A 19,443-nucleotide genomic window follows, 5' to 3' on the forward strand; every position below is an offset into this window, starting at 1 on the left:
ATCATTTAATTGGCCTGGATTGGAGCTCAGGCACTGTTTATAATTTCCCATGGGTCACTTGCATCTCTGCACATTTTGCACACAGAGCTTGTGTTCTGGACTGTTTTTTTCAAGGATGTTTCTATAGTGAACAGCTTTGGGCAGATAGAGATAGTGGCTGCCCCAGGGCAGATGGCGGGTTTGTGTGCTTCCTCTGGGGTACAAAGGCTGGGCAGATTTGCTTGTAACCTATTATAAAAGATTGAGGTTTCCTAAGCTCAGGGTTCCTCAGTTGTGACCTAGCCCACTGCCTGCACATCTTCCACCTGGATTATTCCACACTGCTTCCTTGGTATTTGCAGGCTGGACACATTGGTGCAAACATGAAGCTCATGTCTCTGACCCTGGAGTCTCTTGTCTTCTGCCAGCGTCCCTGAAACTGTGACAAGCCATCAGCATTTTAAAAGGTCACCAGGCGATTCTCAAGAGAATCACTGTCTTCAAGAAATCACTACTGATTCTGCTTCCTGTTTGATTGCTTTCCTGAGTCTTCTTTCACTGTCTTGCTTAATCTTCCCAGTAATTCTCCACTTAGGTTCCAGTTCCTGGTTCTCTGCCCCTGTGATGGCTTCAGACCGTCCCTTGTTTCTGAAGCCTGTTTTTACCCAAGCGGTCCTTGGTTCCTCTTTGTTCCATGCTTCAGAGCCACACGCCATTCTCGCTCCGTATCCAGTCCCACTCTGCAGAACTGTGGCTCTGGTCTCCTTCTGTCCCCTAAAGTGGGGAAGGCAGTTGGACTCCAAGGATCAAGGGCAAAGGATCAAGTTGCTGAACAACAGAGTCAGGAACTCAGGGCAAAGAGTCTGAGCAAAGAGAGATTAGGATCTCAGTAAAAAGAGAAAAAGGGAGCATTTTATTGAAGCATACGTTCTAAGATTCTCACAACTCATATCTAACACTGATGAGTATATTTAGAAACACAAAATAAAGATGTTTTTATTCTCATCAGCTTGGCATCTCATTAGCCTCTACAGGTTCTCAGTTATAGTCAGATATATTTCCCAATTTATAATTGCTTATCTTGCTATTCCTATTTCTATGTACTACCGTGTTTTCATTCATAAATATGAGGCTGTAGCATGTTCCAAGGACTCTGATGGGAAATAAGGAGGAAAGAGTGCATTAAACATCATCCCAGACCTTATAAAGTATCCAGTTAATTGACAAAGATAGGCTCATAAATGGAGAAATTATAATATGTCATGGCAGTACAGTAGACATATAAGAACAAAGCATTCCAGATGTCATTCTCATTTGTGACAACTATTATTTGTTTATTTTAAAGTTGCCTGGAGGAAATCAGGTGAACACTTTTCTGTAGGGAACAAGACCTGTGTAGGGATAAGTGCAATATGTTAGCAGTTTAAGATCATTTAGTTTCTGGGGGGAAACCTGGCCTAATCAAAGGGAAAATGACCAAACTGTAAAATATACACATAAAACATAAATAATAGGAAAATGATTTATTTTCCTAAATAACTCTGATTCTTTTTCCTGACCTGCCCTTTTATTCTATTACCTTACTTGCTATTCTAAGGCATGTCAGGGTTTCAGAAGGGAAAATTGTATAAATGAAATGAAGCAAGATACAGTACACAAATAAAAAACTGTAAAATTTCACAAATATAATCTGCCATTTGCACACTGATATTTAAACAATCCATTGTCATGATCTCTAATTAAACTATTGGAATCCTCAGATAATTGGCATATGCTATTAAATGTCCCTTGCAGAGATAATAGAGAGAAAGGGGTAAAATATAGTAGAAGACGTTTTAAATTTGGTATAATGCTTCATGTTCCTTGTTACTGGAATAGGAAAAGCTCTTTAGCAAAACCTGAAGTGATCAAGTTACTAGCACCACCATTGCACACGGGTGTATGATGTAAGTTATGGAAACACATAAGAAACATAGATTCTGACCTGCGTATTGCCTCTTGCCTCCAAGGTCAATGACGCTATTCTCCTCTCCTTTATCAAGGAACTGGACTTCCTTCTCATGCAAAAGCTGCTCGATCTTGACTCGTTGCTGCTTGACCCTGGTCTCAAGCAGGTGCACCTGGGCTCTGAGCCGCGCCTGCTCGTGCAGGCAGTTCCCGAGAGCCTGCAGAGTAACGCGCATCTCGTTCTTAGGAAGAATAAACGCTCCGAACAAGCTGGATAAATTAACGATTCAAATTTGTCCCCAACTCCCGTTTCAGAATAATATTCTAACCAGAAAGTGGTTTGCAAGTTCTAACACTGTTTGTTATTTGGAGAATAAGAAATTATGGCTTATGGTAAAGTGCTTGAACTAAAAAATGATATAAAATAATCTGAATGACTACACCAAGAGTTGTAGAGTGGTTGTCTCATTTGATCCTTGTAACGATTCCACGAGGTAGGAAGGGAATCATCCTTGAGGAAACTTGCAATTTCTCAAGGAAACAGGAAATTCTCAGCGGGCAAGAGGAGTCAGGATTCATATCCAGTTCAAGGATCCTACTCTCAAACTCTACATATCACCGCCTGAGTGCTTTCTTAACAGGAAACTGCTTTACAGCATCATTACATGTGACTAGTGTGTCAGTCTCTAAAATAAACAAGGCTTTTGAATGACCTTTTTGTATTGATATGTTTTAAAAATATATTGAATGGTCATAACCTGATGACACATGGTCACCTTTCTAAGGGATGCTACTTTAGACCCTCAGATCCCTGAGTATCTTACCCATTTACCTGTTTCTGGAAATTCTACTGGAGTCACTTTACCTTTTGGCTTACTTATTGTTTTTCCCTTAATTACTTCAAAACAGGATGGAGAAGCCTGAGTCTTTCAGTTAAATTGTTTACTTTCTATAAAAAAGGCAAATAACCCAAGAATATTGCATGTGAAAGAGTTTATCAGCTTCCTTCTACAGTGGCATCTGACTGAGCGGATTTCTCCAGAGCTAAAGCAAATGTGGTGAGTTGGGAAGGGGAGTTGCAGAGGTGTGCCTCCTGGGAAGAGCTACTGAGACCAAGAAGCTGCAGTAAAGACCCTTAAGTACTCAACACTGGGAGAGTTACTAGGGGATAGTGAAGAGAAAGGACAAAAGACAAAGTTTTGCCTTTTTCCTGTTTTTACTTTGACAACTCTGTTTGCAGCTCATGTCATGATCTCCTGTGATAAGCATAAATGTTTGCTGAGAAATTATGAATTTTAACATGTAAGTGCCTTACACTACTTTTATATACATTATTTCCTAAAATAGGCATTTGAATACAGTCAGACATATTTCCCAATTTATAATTGCATAACTTCCTGTTTCTATCTTTATGTGCTACCTTGTATTCATTCCATAAATATGAGGGCATACTGTGTTCTGGGCACTTTGCTAGGCTGTCTGAACAGCATGCTCAGATATTCTGTTTGGGGCAAAAGAAAGAGGAAAATACATTGTCTTCCTGTGAAGGACTATAACGTAAACATAGAAATTCAGCCTCTAAACTGAAGGTCATATAGCAAGAGAATGGAGAAATGATAGTAGAGGACTCCTCCCTCCTGTCTCCAGGCCCAAGTCACTGAAGCTCTCCCAGCTGTTTCTCTAGGACTATTTCTTATTTTCAGGCTCTCTCTTCAACTCTCTTTGATTTATCCTCTCTGAACGAGTTATTTGCTTAGCCCCTGAGTTATACCTGTCTAAAAAATGAACAGCAAAGACATTTTATGGCATCTGGAATCCTGTGTTGCTTTCTAATAGTGGGAAATTGGTTGTGATATTGTTAAATATAGTGGACTATACAATTTAAAAATAACTAAAGGATTACAGGGCAAGGATGTTCAATTTTCATGTGACTACATATACAGTGTTAGTAAGCTTATTTAAAACTTAGGCGTTTTCTTTCTCCCAGAACTTTGAGTAAATGATTGTTCTTCCCTTTTTACTCATGAATGGAGAGAGGCACAAGTTCATTGCAATTACTTTCAAATAATCTGTTTAGTTTACACTGACAGTGTCCGATACTGGAAAGCTCAAGGTCAATTTCCAAGGACAGTTTTAAATTCTTAATATTATGCAACCACCCAAATAACCCCAGTAAATAAAAAAGATTTTACTTAGTATGAATACTGATTTTTACTTTAAAGGTTTTTTTTTTTTGCAGTACGCGGGCCTCTCACTGTTGTGGCCTCTCCCGTTGCGGAGCACAGGCTCCAGACGCGCAGGCCCAGCGGCCATGGCTCACGGACCCAGCCGCTCCGCGGCATGTGGGATCTTCCCGGACCGGGGCACGAACCTGTGTCCCCTGCATCGGCAGGCGGACTCTCAACCACTGCGCCACCAGGGAAGCCCTAAAGGTTTTTTTTTAAGCACTTAATAAGTGCCTATTATGTGGCAGGTGCTTTTTCATTTCCCCGCTAGTTAAGTTTTTTCAGTGACAAGTTACTATAGACTTTCTGCAAAATAAAAGAAAATTCAGATCTAAGTGGGTATTTAAAACAATAGCTTTTGTAATGAGCTTACCCAGCTTTCCCTGCCCATTGCCAGAACAGTGGTGAGAAGGATGAAACTGATCATCTTCGTCATTTTTCCCATTGAAAGAACTGCAAGAACAAAAAGAATTTCATAAACTTAATTTATTGTGAATTTTTCATGAGGCCAATGCTGGCTTGACTCAATGTGATCCAGGAGGTCAGACACAGCTCCAGGCCGTGTCTAATCTGAGAGTCGCCATGGAAATTCTCCTGGACTTTCCCAGGCTTCTCCCCACAGAAGGATGCTCACTGTTACCTTGTATAGAATTGAACTAGTTCCACAGCAAAAACAAAGGAACTCTGGCTCTTGGGAATATGGAAAAGGCACAGGCTCTTTAAGCACAAAGAAGTGGTTTCATATTTTGGCTCAGCCAGTTCCTAGTTGTGTGACCCTAGGCAACTTACTATAAAATGCTCCTGATCTGTAAAATAGACATCATAATTCTCACCTTATAGGACCATGGTCATTTTGATGTAATATTTTCAAACACCCTAGCATATGATAAGCGCTAAATGAATAGTCACTCATTTTGTATATGGAAGGCTTTTTATTTTGACAAAAAGGAAGAAAGAAAAAGAGTTACAACAAATAGAAGGTGATATGCATTATTTTTCTGTGTCTTAATGTATAGGCAGCTACCAAGATAATATAAAACTTTAATCTCTCTTTAAAGTTGTAGAGGAAAATTAACTTTACCACTTCTTGAGATTATTTTTTAAATCAGTCTTGAATTCATGAATCTTGATGAAAAATTTTGTTCATCCTCAAAATAACTTCTGTATGCTGCCAGTGGTGAATTTTCATAAACTTTGGAAGCTAAGGAGCCTAGAAGGGCAGAAATACCTGCATAATCTTCAAATAAATTGATACCTATGGTTTTTGCTAAAAAAAGAACCAGAATCAACTGAATTATTTATTTGTCAGCCTATTTTTATTCTTATAAAATCTATGACCACTAGGTCCTTTTAATGTATCTCTTTCTCAATTTTTACATAATTTAAAAAGTGGTTCCTAAACGTTGCTGTCCGTTGGGATCAATTGGGGAGCTTTAAAAATATTTCCACGCCCAGAAATTGAATCAAATGTCTAAAGGTGGCAGTCAGGGCTTAGAATTTTTAAAAGACTCCCAGCTGATTCCAATGTACAGCAAAGTTTGAAAAGCAAGGATTTAGGGACTTAATAGACAACTATTTTTTCCAGTCTATGCTAACAAAATAGGTAGTTCTCAGTCCTTCTGGGGCCAAAAAAAAAAAAAAAAAAAAAGTTACAGAATGAGAGGGGCACTACTTAAATTCAGGGACAAATAGCATGCATGGGCATCTTGGGAAGCACTGCAAGATATAATGTGAATTTCTTAAATATGTGAAATTTGTGCAGTACAGAGAGTAATAAAGAGTCTCCTAGATAAAACCATATAATTTTACTTCACACAGCTTTACTTCTGGCTGATGTATTTTTTTATTACATACCTAGCACTGTCCTAGGCTATGCATTTTATAAGCATCTTATTTAATCCTCAAATAACTCTATAAGGCAACTATTATTATCCTCATCATACAAATGGATAGATCAGAGAGCTTAAGTCACTGAAGACCCAGCAATTGGGCTGAGGGCTTTCCACCTGGAAGGCCCGTGACCCCCAACCTGTATTCTGCATGGCCTTCCTTTCTATATACATATACACCTGTTATATATATATATATATATATATGTAGGGACACAGGCTGCACAGAGGTATAGAGGTCCTGCTACTTGGCTTTCTCCAGTGAACACCACTCTCACTCCTAAACATGGCTGTGACTTATTTGTTCCTAAGTCATGTGCTTCTGCAAAGGAACATTAGGTCAACCTGGCAGGAGAGGACAGGTCTCCTGCCAGCTTGACAGGAGAGGAGACAGCTGCACTAAACAGAAGCAGTTCTAGAGAATCGTGGCATCAACAAGCATTTATTGATTATTGGCTATCTGCTCAGCACTGTGCCGCATGCTGTGGGAAAATAAAATATAGCTGCCACATCAAGGCAATGTTTTGGGGAAGAAATGAAAATAAATATTAAAAGGGAAATTAAAGACAACATAAATTTAATTACATATTGTTTCATGTATATTTCAATTTAATCTACATTAAACCATATGTAATTAAATATACATTATTCCAAGTGACCTCTCAAGACAGAATTAATTACTTCCTCCACTGTGATCCCATACTCTGTTTACAAACCAATATAGCATTCATTCACTCAGTAAACACTGTTTGCACGCCTGCTATGCTCCAGGCACTGTGCCAGGTGATGGAATTATCACTTGATTTGTTTTTACATGTCTCTCTCCAACTGCTTCCTTTTGTCCATGCTATTTTGTTTAGAATAGGATTCTTGAAGGCAAAGGCCACACCTTGCTATAACTGTTGTATCCCTAGCATCTAACTTATTATGGCGACCCTAATAAAAGTTTAGTTATTGCCTCTGAAGAAGAATTTCCCCGAGAGGGAAAATCTTTCTCAGAGGGAAAAATATGAGTTCCTTGCCATAAAGCTAGTCTGTTTGCAGTGACATACTTCCCCTCCTATGCTTATCCTTGTCAAGGGGAAAACAATGGGCTAAGTATATTTTTGAAAATAAGTGTTAAGAAGGTGTTAGGGGGGCTTCCCTGGTGGTGCAGTGGTTGAGAATCTGCCTGCTAATGCAGGGGACACAGGTTCGAGCCCTGGTCTGGGAGGATCCCACATGCCGCAGAGCAACTAGGCCCGTGAGCCACAACTACTGAGCCTGCGCGTCTGGAGTCTGTGCTCCGCAACAAGAGAGGCCGCGATAGTGAGAGGCCTGCGCACCACGATGAAGAGTGGCCCCCGCTTGCCACAACTAGAGAAAGCCCTCGCACAGAAACAAAGACCCAACACGGCAAAAATTAATTATTTAATTAATAAACTCCTACCCCCAACATCTTATTAAAAAAAAAAAAAAGGAGTTAGGGACTTTGGGTTGGATTGAACACATACATTTTTTTCTTTCTCACAAAACCCCACTAGAAAGGAGTAAAGAAAAATGGAAAAGACATGGATTGACAAGGTGGAAGAGAAAGGGAGAGGAGAAAACACCTGGCATACAACGTCAACCAGATGACAAAAAGCACATGGGGGAATTGGCAGAGCTGCTAAAACTGAATAGCAAGCAGTAGCAGCAGGGACTACCACAAGAAGCAAGCTAGGTTGCACTGCAGTATCCCAGATGGTGCTGGCTTCAAGGTGACCACTAGCTTGGAAGGCAGGGTGGAGGTGATGGGCTGATACTCAGCTTCTCACCTAAACCGTGAACAGCCAGGTGAATAATGTTTTTCCCACCCCATCAAAAAATGAAAGGCTTCTTCTTTTTTTTTAAATATTTTTTTAAAATTAATTTATTTTTGGCTGCATTGGGTCTTCATTGCTGCACGCGGGCTTTCTCTAGTTACAGCGAGCAGGGGCTACTCTTCGTTGTGGTGTGCGGGCTTCTCATTGAAGTGGCTTCTCTTGTTGCGGAGCAGGGGCTCTAGGCACGCAGGCTTCAGTAGTTGTGGAGCATGAGCTCAGTAGTTGTGGCTCGTGGGCTCTAGAGCACAGGTGGATTCTTAACCACTGTGCCACCAGGGAAGCCCTGAAAGGCTTATTTCTATTAAGGTCGAACCAAAGAGACTCCAGGTAGCATGACCACAGGCACAATGGAGGTCAAAAGAGAGACACTGTTCTATAAGTTTGAGCCCTCCCCAGGTTACTTCCATCCTGGCAGCTAGATAGACACGCAGGCAGCTCTAAACTCCTCCCATTATTTTCCAGGCCAGAGATTGTGTGATTCCTCTCTGGAGGAATGAATAGTGCCACAGAAAAGATCTTCAGAAGTTGACATTGGGAGATTCCACAACAAAAGAGCTATGTTCTTACCTGATCATTCTCCAAAGAAGCCCACCAGTTGGCAAGCTTCTTTTATGCACACAGGAAAGGTATAGGCACAATATTTTGCTTATTTCTTTTCTGTCTGAAGGGAGGCTTATTTTAAATTACATTCTGTGTCCAGATTTACTTAACAGTTTAAAGAGAAGCACTTAAAGACCAAACTTTCTATATGACAACACTGGGCAGAAATCCATATGATAGCAATTAATTTACCATGAAAGTATATAATTTACTTGTTATCATTTAACCCTTTTATCCAACATTGTAGCATATACCCAGAGAAAACCATAATTCAAAAAGACACATGCGCCCCAATGTTCATTGCAGCACTATTTACAATAGCCAGGTCATGGAAGAAACCTAAATGCCCATCGACAGACGAACGGATAAAGAAGATGTGGTATGTATATATAATGGAATATTACTCAGCCATAAAAATGTGAACGAAATTGGGTCATTTGTAGAGACGTGGATGAAGCTAGAGACTGTCTTACAGAGTGAAGTAAGTCAGAAAGAGAAAAACAAATGTCATATATTAACGCATGTACGTGGAATCTAGAAAAATGGTATACATGAACTGGTTTGTAGGGCCGAAATAAAGACACAGATGTAGAGAACACAGATGTAGAGAACAAACGTATGGACACTAAGGGCGGGAAAGTGGGGCAGGGAGGCGGGGGGTGGTGATGGTGTGATGAATTGGGAGATTGGGATTGACATGTATACACTAATATGTATATGATAGATAACTAATAAAAAAAAAGTTAAAAATATCCAACATTGTAAATAAAATAACCAAAATACACAGAAGGAAGTGAAGTGCTGAGTAGATTACACAGCTAAATGGACAAAGAAATTAGATAAAACACAGACATACAATTGTTCATTAAAGAAAAGTTCCAAAAAGCATATATAGACCCATTTTTTTTCAGTAAGTCATCCTTTTATACATGCATATGATAAAGTTTGTAGCAACAGTTTAGGAAAATGGATATTTTACTCTGTTATCCTAGTAGCTAGTTTTCTTTAAATTCAAGCATGTATTGTGTACCTGCTTTATGCCAGGTGCTATGTATACTAGATGCTTATACATATAGCTTATTTTAAATATATTTAATTATATTAAAAGTTTTAGCTTATATTAACATGTAGAGAAAATTAAGCTAATTATGGCATTTAAAATGTTTTCCAATGTAAAATACAGACACCCCACCCCTGCTCTGTGGGCTTTTAGAGGGGATAGAAGTGGCATGACAAGAAAAATGCAAGCAAACAGAAGTATGAGCAAATTGAGAAGGAAGATGAATACGCTTGCTATCAGTATCTTCTAACTGATCAAATAATCTTGGAATTCTATTAAAAACTCATCTAGGTAGCTTTTTTTTATATGAAAGATAAAGTCAGAGCCCATTTGCAATGCAGTAGTCTCCTAAACTTTGCATTTGCTTATGTTGAGTTCATACCTACAAAATTCGCAAAATTTCAGGTTGAAATAAAAACCCTAATCCAAGACATCTGATGTTATAAACAAATACATTTTCATCCTGATCCTGGGGGTAGTTTCATGTTTCTTTTGTCTGGGAGTTCTTGGAAGGATCTGCCATTATCATTGGTCCATCTGTCAAGATTCTATGTGTAAAGAAAGAGCTTGCAGAAGAATAAATTCTCACTACAATTATGACAATTTAGGTATATATGGAATGAAGACATTTCCACCTTTCCTGTTAGGCATAGCAGTCAAACACTGCTATAGTAAGACTTATTTTCTTTAGATTTAGCTATACCAGTGGTCTAATCTTGTTCATTTAGACATAATTATATGCAATTAAGGCCTAATAAAATACAACAAATCTCTGAAAAATGTGCCTCCTTTCCTCCATCAGAATGAAAGATAGAAAAAAAATATGAGGAAAAACAAAAAAGAAAGAATCCAATTAGTTTCAATGTCTGTATTCCATAAATCCCACTGGAAAAAATATGTATATGTTGTCAATGTATCTACTGTTGTCTGTACTAAATGTCAGTGATTTTGAGTAGTATTTCACTGTAAACTTATCACTGATGTTGTTCCTAAGAAGAGCTGAGATGGTAACTAGTGCTCTCTAAAGATCATAAAGAACAAAAAGCTATTTATCTTGTTTATGAATTATATGTAGTACTTTTCTACTTGAATCATAAATATCTTCAATGTTTTCTGCTATATTGACCAGCTTCTGAATTATCTATCCTTTTTCAAAATAGAAAAGGCAAGTACCCTTTGACTTTAATACTATCGCTAATTCTCTCAGTTAACATGTTTTTCAATACTATGTAAAATTGTGATTTAAAAAGGCTACTTTTAAAAAGAAAAAGGAACAAAGCTCCATACTGTGAAAACGCAGATATAACAGAAAGCAGGGACTTGAACAGACAGTTGTACACCAATGTTTACAGCAGCATTATTCGCAATAGCCAAAAGGTAGAAACAACCCAAATGTGTATTGACAGATGACTAGATGAACAGAATGACATATATACGCACAATGAAATATTAACTTGAAACTAACACAGTATTGTAAATCAACTACACTTCAGAAAAACAGAAAAAAAACCCAACAACAAAAAAAGTGTTAGATTCCAGAGAAGGGGGATGGAGTGGAAGGAATGAGCCCAGGGACAGCTGATTTTCATCATAAGCCTCTCTGTATTATTTGACTTTCTTTAACTATGTACACTTTGATGCACATTTTTAAATATCAAATTTTAAAACTCCATGATTTAATTTACATATGTAGAGGATTTTCAGACAGTGATTCCCTGACATGATTTTAAGTGTTTTTAACTGTCATTATCTAAAATTATTTTAAAATAACAATATATTACCACATACTGGGTGGCTTAAAATAACAGAAGTTTATTGTCTCACATTCTGGAGGATAGAAATATGAAGTCAAGCCAGCATGCCTATGCACCCTTCAAGAAGCTCTAAGAAAGAATCAATCCTTCCCTGCCTCTTCTAGCTTCTGGTGGTTGCCAGCAATCTTTGGCATTCCTTGGCCTGTGTCAACATAACTCTACTCTCTGCCTCCATCTTCACATGGCTGTCTTCCCTTTGTATGTCTCTGTGTCCAAATTTCTCTCTTAATACAAGGACCCCAGTCATTGGATTAAGGTTCCAATATGACCTATTGTAATTTGATTACATCTCCAAAGACCCTATTTCCAAATAAGGTTACACTCACAAGTAACGGGATTTAGAATTGAACATATCACTTTAGAAGACACAATTTAACCCAGTACAGGTACCCAACAAAATATTTGTTGAATGGATGAGAAGAAAAATTGTGAACCTAAGTTACAATTTTAGAACTTCCCAGTATCTGTTATTGCAATTTTATAGTTGTTTACTAGAGACCGAATTCAGTTGGTCTGCTGAATTTATTAGATGTCCCTGTCAGATTCCCTCCATCATCTCCCCACTCCCAGTAACAACTAGAAACACTTAACAAACTATGCCTTTCATAAGGTTTTTATTGATTTGCAAATATGACATTGCAGTGTGTGATAGCTTAAAAAGAATTACTTTTAAAAGAGATATTTGGATTTATAAAATCCCCAAAGGAAAAAAAAATAACTGAAAACTTAATACCTAAAATATTTAAAATTTGGCTCTTAATGGGCTAAAGCCATTATCATAGCTATCTCATAATAAATTATTAGTTTGACTCATTTTTCAGTTGGTAATAAATATATTTCTTGAGCAAAATTACAACAGGTATGCTCCTATTTAAAAGAAAATCTCATTTGTATCCTTAAGGTCATTTATTATTTAATTTTAAAATTTACCATGAAGTTCAAGTAGCAAAAAGTAAAACAAAACAAAACAAAAAAACCCTCCACATAACGGAGGTTTCTTAACATGTAATCAACTACACAGTCATAAACATATAAAGTTTTTTAATGATACAGAAAATAAGAAGCAAGATAATTGTTTTATTATAAGCAAGCAAAAGAAAATAAAGACAGAAAATAGTTGTTTTTTTTAAACACATAAAAGAGATTTTTGAAGTAGAAAGCATTATCCCATGAGGTTAGAACACACAATCAAAATATAATTAAAGGAAGTGAGATCATCCAGTTGAACACTGCCAACATCTGAGGAAGCAAGGCTCAGAGAGGGCATATCATCTGCCTAAAGAAATAAAATAGACCCTCCTAGAGTAACGAAAATAAAAACAAAATTAAACAAATGGGACCTAATTAAACGTAAAAGCTTTTGCTTTTAAGCAAAGGAAACCATAAACAAGACGAAAAGACAACCCTCAGAATGGGAGAAAATATTTACAAATGAAGCAACTGACACTTATTTGTGGAATTTAAGAAAAATGATAAAATGAACTTATTTACAAAACAGAAACAGACCCACAGACATAGAAAACAAACTTATGGTTACCAAAGGGGAGAGGGGTGGGGACAAATTAGGAGCTTGGGATTAACATATACACACTATTATATATAAAATAGATAAACAAAAAGGACCTACTGTATAGGTAGGTCCTTGTTTTATATATATCTATATATATAACTGAATCACTTTGCTATACACTTGCAACTAACACAACATTGCAAATTATACTTCAATAAAAAATTATGTTCTTATATCTATATCTGAATCTGGCTCTTGCATAAGTGAAAGTGTGTGTTAAAAGTGCTCTGGGGGCTTCCCTGGTGGCGCAGTGGTTGAGAGTCCGCCTGCCGATGAAGGGGACGTGGGTTCGTGCCCCGGTCCGGGAAGATCCCACATGCCGCGGAGCGGCTGGTCTCGTGAGCCATGTGAGCCATAGCCGCTGAGCCTGCGCGTCCGGAGCCTGTGCTCCGCAGCGGGAGAGGCCGCAACAGTGAGAGGCCCGCGTAACGCAAAAAACAAACAAACAAACAAAAAAAAAAACCAAAAAAGTGCTCTGGGAGGGCTTCCCTGGTGGAGCAGTGGTTAAGAATCTGCCTGCCAATGTAGGGGACACGGGTTCGAGCACTGGTCTGGGAAGATCCCACATGCCATGGAGCAACAAAGCCCATGTGCCACAACTATTGAGCCTGTGATCTAGAGACTGCGAGCCACAACTACTGAGCCCACCTGCCACAACTACTGAAGCCCGCGTGCCTAGAGCCCGTGCTCTGCAACAAGAGAAGCCACCGCAATGAGAAGTCCGTGCACCACAATGAAGAGTAGCCCCTGCTCCCCGCAACTAGAGAAAGCCCGCACAGCAATGAAGACCCAACGCAGCCAAAAAAACAAAAACAAAAAAAGTGCTCTGGGAGATGCTGGGAAATTATATACAGATTGTAATGCATTATATTTGGTAGAAAATAAAGGGGCAGGAACTTCCCTGGTGGTGCAATGGTTAAGAATCTGCCTGCCAATGCAGCAGACACGGGTTCGAGCCCCGGTCCTGGAAGATCCCACATGCCGCGGAGCAACTAAGCCCGCATGCCACAACTACTGAGCCCGCATGCCACAACTACTGAAGGCCGTGTGCCTACAGCCCATGCTCTGCAATGAGAGAAGCCACCGCAATGAGAAGCCTGTACACCACAACGAAGAAGATCCCCCATTCACCACAACTAGAGAAAAGCCCGCGCGCAGCAACGAAGATCCAACGCAGCCAAAAATAAATAAATAGATAAATAAATATATTAAAAAAAAAAAGAAAGAAAATAAAGGGGCAGTGAAAAAGCTTTGGCAGGTTTCTGTTGCCATTGAATTCCCAATTCATTGCCATTAAAATAATCAAATCTGATCTTTCCCAGAGAAAGGAGGCAGCCCCTAGTCTGGCAGATCCTTAAACAATAAGGCATTTCAAAATGTTATTATATATATTTAAAAGTCATTATATTAACTCGATCATCTTTAAAATAATTCCTGAGAATATCTTAAGTCTTTTAAAATTCCCCAGTGCCTCCATTAGTAATTCCAGCCATCTTCTATAATATTGAAGAAATGTTTAGGTATAAGAAACTTGCTTTGAAATTCTGATCTCCATCATTCATCACAGTAAACCATCATTAGACTGCAAACCTGGATTGTGGTGAAGTTATATCAGATTACTTCGCTCCTCACTATACAACTAGTTGTATTTATTTTACAATGTTTTTGCTTTGGTCTATCTCAAAATTTTAATTATTATAAAATTAAAACAGTTTTCAAATGGCTATTCTTTGATGTACTGTATCATTTGATATAAATTGTTCTAAGTGTAAGTTCATTTTTTTCCCAATAAAATCTTTGAGTTTTAATTGATTATAGTAAATTAAATTTAAACACAAAAATTTTAAGTTTGGGACTAACATGTTCTACAGCTGACATGTTAACTTTTAAAAACACAATTACCAAACACAAGTTCATTACTAGCATGTAATGGTAATTCAAAAATGGTTGTTTTAAGTGAGCTATTATGAAAGGATACAGATAAAAGAAATTAAAAAGAAGAAGAAGTTACTGAAGGAAGCATATTTAATAAGTTAGCATTCACAAATGGTAATGTGTAAGACATATTAATGTGTCTCATATTAATGGAAGACAGTTAAAATTACCCATAAACAGACTTAGAGACTCCTTTTGGGTTATTTTCTTCTAATTTTTTCCCTTTTTCTGGTATTGGAATATAACAGTATCTTTGTTACTTATCTCAAGAATTTATACTCAATGAAAGATTTAAAAAGCCAAATAAGTTTGATTCCCAAAAGAAAGAAATAAAGAACATTTCTGAAGTTTTTACTTCTGAAGAGGAAATTATAACATCAGCCATTTTATTTTCCATTTTGTATATTAAAACTGCAAATCTTTTTATTTACATCAAATTCTCATCCAATTCATTCAAAATGTACCAGGAATGGAAAGGAGATGTAATTCTACATCTCTTTTCCAAGTGGCAGAAGCAGCCGTCTCTCTAATCAACCTGACCTTTCTCAAGGGCCAACAGTTGTTTCTTGAGTTATGCTTAATATCATACCTAGGAAATCAACTAGCATTACTACAATTATGTCAATTGTGCAGAGAGGTTAAATACCTTGCCTGAAGTCACAAATGAGTCAGAGACACGGCTTAGGCGAGGTCCAGCCACTCTGTCTCCCAGGCTCCTCCAACTGCATTCAGACTTTATAATTGCTTCTCTGTTATTTGATTAGAAATGGGGACAGTGTTGATTCTGGCTTTAGTCCAGAAACAAATAGATGAGGAAATCAGTTTAACTGGAAGGAAAACTACAAGAGGGAATTCAAGGACAAATCCCAGTACTCTGATATTTTTCTTTTTTTTCTCCTATTTGCATGAATTTTTACTAAAAATCCAATAATATATCTTTATAAAAACATATCTCTGATTTTTTAACCTCTTACTATTGTACTCATCCACAGAATTTTTGAATTTTGACTAACTTCAATAATGTTCACTTGAAGATTAAGTAAAACCAAAGTTTGGTTGAAGCTTTGTTTTCTGGTACTAATGATAATAAAATTTTACCTATAAAGATACGGATTAGGGCTTCCCTGGTGGTGCAGTGGTTGAGAGTCCGCCTGCCGATGCAGGGGACACGGGTTCGTGCCCCTGTCCGAGAAGATCCCACATGCCGCGGAGTGGCTGGGCCCGTGAGCCATGGCCGCTGAGCCTGCGCATCCGGAGCCTGTGCTCCGCAACGGGAGAGGCCACAACAGTGAGAGGCCCGCGTACCGCAAAAAAAAAAAAAAAGATACGGATTAAAATTTCATTTCAACTACAATATGGAGAGAAGCCAAATTTTTCTTAGTTCTAAAAATGTGGTAAGTTAATAATTGTCAAGATGAAACAGTCAATTTCTTTGATCTTTAAGAAAAGCAAAAATATTCCCTGAGGTGCAAAATTGTGAAATTTATCTGTAAGCATCAATTATCCTCTGATCAAGCTGTTCCTTTTGTTTTAAACTGTAGAGGATTTTCTAATGTGTAAGATGTTAGCGCCATTAATCATATTGCACAATAGTTTCAGACTGGAAACCCAGGTTCATCATTTCTTTTTCCATTCTGATGTAACTCACGCTGTTGTTTGCTGTTTGTTCTGTGACCCCTATTTATTAACTCAGATTCCAGTAAAAAGTTGTTTTTCTCTCTGTTCTTTGTTGTTTTCTGGACTAAAGTATTGCTGGTGTTTGGCCTTCCCATTAAGCATTTTCTCATCATTCACTCAGAAATTTTCAAGTTTATTAAGGAAAAGGTAATCCTGATGATTTACTGGAAAGAAAAAGTCAACTAGGTTGAAGTGGTTTACACACATGGGATAAGTGGAAATTACACATTCACAATAATGAATTCAAGCTGCTGCTGTTAAACTTCAAAAGCAAAGGTATGGGATTATTTGGCTGATTTGATAATTGCCTCTGGTAAAATGCAGTATTTTGAAATACAGACCTATTTTTTTGCTCCTTGTATCCTTTTTGCCTCCTTCCCATTCAAGCATTTAGTAAACCCTGAGCTCACTTCCTCAGAGGAGGGACCTATAACTATATGTCCCAGTAACAGCAGCTATCACACGTGGCACCCTTATGTACCAGACGTGGTAAATATACTAATTCATTCAGCGCCAACAGCCCCATCAGTGGGTACTGTTACTATCCCCATTTCACAAATGAGGAAACCAAGGCACAGAGGTTTAAGTAACTTGCCTAAGGTCAAGTTACAATGAGCAAGAGGTAGAGCTAGGATTCAAAGGCAGACTGGCTCAGAATCTGTGCTCTTTACCGTTAAAGATGATCAATGCTATCTGTCAAGGATGTGAGCAGCACCATGGCCTCAGGAGAAACCTGGGAAAAGCTAATCAGACGATAAGGACAGAATCTAGGGTCAATGTTCTGTGAAGGCGTGTCAGAACCTGAACTTTTTGGGAGGAATGTTAGTACTGTAGACCATGGATGCATTGTCAGAGCATCAGGAAATGTCAGATTTGTGACCTTGCAGAATTGTACCAAAGCTATGAAATGAGAATGAGACCTCAGCTCAGTGGCTGACAGAAGTATGAGAAAACAACGAGACAAGAAGGGCAGGTGAGATCCAGTGTTTGAGGAGATGGACCAGAAACAGAACGGTTGGGATGCATACTGTAAGGCATGGCTGCTTTTTTTTTCTTTCTTTCTTTCTTTCTTTTTAAAAAATTGAAGTATAGTTGCTGCACAATATTATATGTTATAGGTGTACAATATAGTGATTCACAATTTTTAAAGGTTATACACCAGTTACAATTATAAAATATGTGCCATAGTCCCCATGTTGTACAGTATATCCTTATAGCTTATTTAATACCTAATAGTTTGTACCTCTTAACCCCCTACCCAATATTGCCCCACCCTCTTCCCTCTCCCCACTGGTAACCACTAGTTTGTTCTCTACATCTGTGAGTCTGCTTCTTTTTTGTTATAGCACTAGTTTGTTGTATTTTTTAGATTCTATGTATAAGTGATATCATACAGTATATGTCTTTCTCAGTCTGATTTATTACACTTAGCATACAGGGCTCAGCTTCTCAAAGGGGCTTCACTGAGCGGAACAGTGAGCTCATTAGGCTTACATCTTAAATTAGCTTGTCTAGAAGTTGGATTTTACACATTTACCCTAAGTGATTATTTTCTGGAGAACGGACTCATACTTAACAGTTTCTCAAGGGATATATAAAACAGAAAAGTTAACTTATTAATTTAGGAAAAGAGAATTGCTTGGTAAGATAACCTGTTTAGGAATTTGCATAGAGGACTTCCTCATGGTGGACGAAATTGCCCCAGAGCAAATCAAGCAAAAGGAATTTTGATGAACAAAGAACATGAATAAAGAGCATTGGACTTAGAGGCTTTTTTTTTTTTCAAAGTAAAGTAATTAGATAAACTTTTCTTCTCTGACCCGAGAATGAGCACCGACAAATTTTTTCCTTCTCCTTTTGGAAGACCATATTCAGAGAAGCTTCTCAATTAATACATCAGTTGTAACACAGTTGTCATCCAAACCCTCTGGACTATATATTGTGTCTGCCCCTTACCTGATACCTGACCCAGTCCCAAGAGGAAGGTTGAATTCCAGGTCTCCCCAACTCCAGTCCGCTCCTGCCTGCAGCAGTGAACATGTCTGTTCTCAGCCCCATCATGAACTAGACAACAAATCGTATATCCTTTAGTGTATTCTACCAGCAAATATTTCTGACAGTTATATTTTCCAACCTTGACTCCCAATGAAGGGGGAGACACCTTTTATGGGACTTATAAAATCCTGTGCTCTGAATACTGTGATCACATTTTAAACTTAAAAATGTGAATTTTATCAAAATATTTAGGATGGAACATATTTTAAATATCAAGGAGAGGTTAACAGGACTAGTCTTCATTTCAGGCAACTAATAGAGCTTCCTCAGGTGGAGGTTATGAAACTCCTAAATATATAAACTTCCTATAATGTTGGTTTAGATATCATCTCATATGGAGTCCTGAAAGGATATAAAACATTCTCATGTAGCATAAGTCTGAGAAATTACTATGGAAAAGCATTTTAAAATTAGTGAGACTAAACCAATTTCACTAGTGAGTCACCCTACCTCTTCCTATTGTGTATGTAACTAGTAAAAGTTTAAATTAATAGATGCTCAATAAACGGGTCCTGAATTAATTACTCCACGTCATGTCAATATGAATAGTATGGTCAAGAGAATAAAAGCGTTTTACTGAAGACTGAGAGAAATGCATTAATTTCCAAGCTCTGTCATGGCTCATTATATGCTCCTGAGCAAGTCATTGCTCCTCTCTGAAGCTCAGTCTTCTCATCTGTGAAAAAAGCTATTGGATCTAATGGTCCCTACGATCCACTCCCACTTTTAAATTCTTCTTTTTTGATTATTTATTATTATCTACAAGAAACCTTCCTAGAACATATTATGAAAGAGGATTAAAGTTTTATATCAAAGTTAGGAAAGTTCATGGATAACTAGGCAACGCT

The 19,443-nt window shown here is 37.9% G+C and overlaps 1 protein-coding gene across 2 annotated transcripts in view; it reads right to left on the reverse strand.

Moving 5' to 3' along the window:
* FGL1 (fibrinogen like 1) overlaps window positions 1–15,978 on the reverse strand; it is a 33,851-nt gene extending 17,873 nt beyond the window's left edge. The window contains exons 1-3 of one of the 2 annotated variants that reach the window (XM_029226611.1): window positions 15,962–15,978; window positions 4,525–4,604; window positions 1,964–2,144 (exon numbers count right to left, since the gene is read on the reverse strand). In XM_029226611.1, the coding sequence (XP_029082444.1) occupies window positions 1,964–2,144; window positions 4,525–4,596 (253 nt within the window). In that variant the 5' untranslated portion in view covers window positions 4,597–4,604; window positions 15,962–15,978. Of the gene's footprint in view, window positions 1–1,963; window positions 2,145–4,524; window positions 4,605–15,509; window positions 15,613–15,961 lie in introns of those variants that run through there. The other variant, XM_029226610.1, reaches the window with a different exon arrangement.
* Between the last annotated feature and the right edge of the window lie 3,465 nt (window positions 15,979–19,443).

The sequence above is a fragment of the Monodon monoceros genome, unplaced genomic scaffold (genome assembly GCF_005190385.1).
Source record: "Monodon monoceros isolate NGI ecotype Baffin Bay Population unplaced genomic scaffold, NGI_Narwhal_1 Super_Scaffold_17, whole genome shotgun sequence".
Lineage (NCBI taxonomy): Eukaryota > Metazoa > Chordata > Mammalia > Artiodactyla > Monodontidae > Monodon > Monodon monoceros.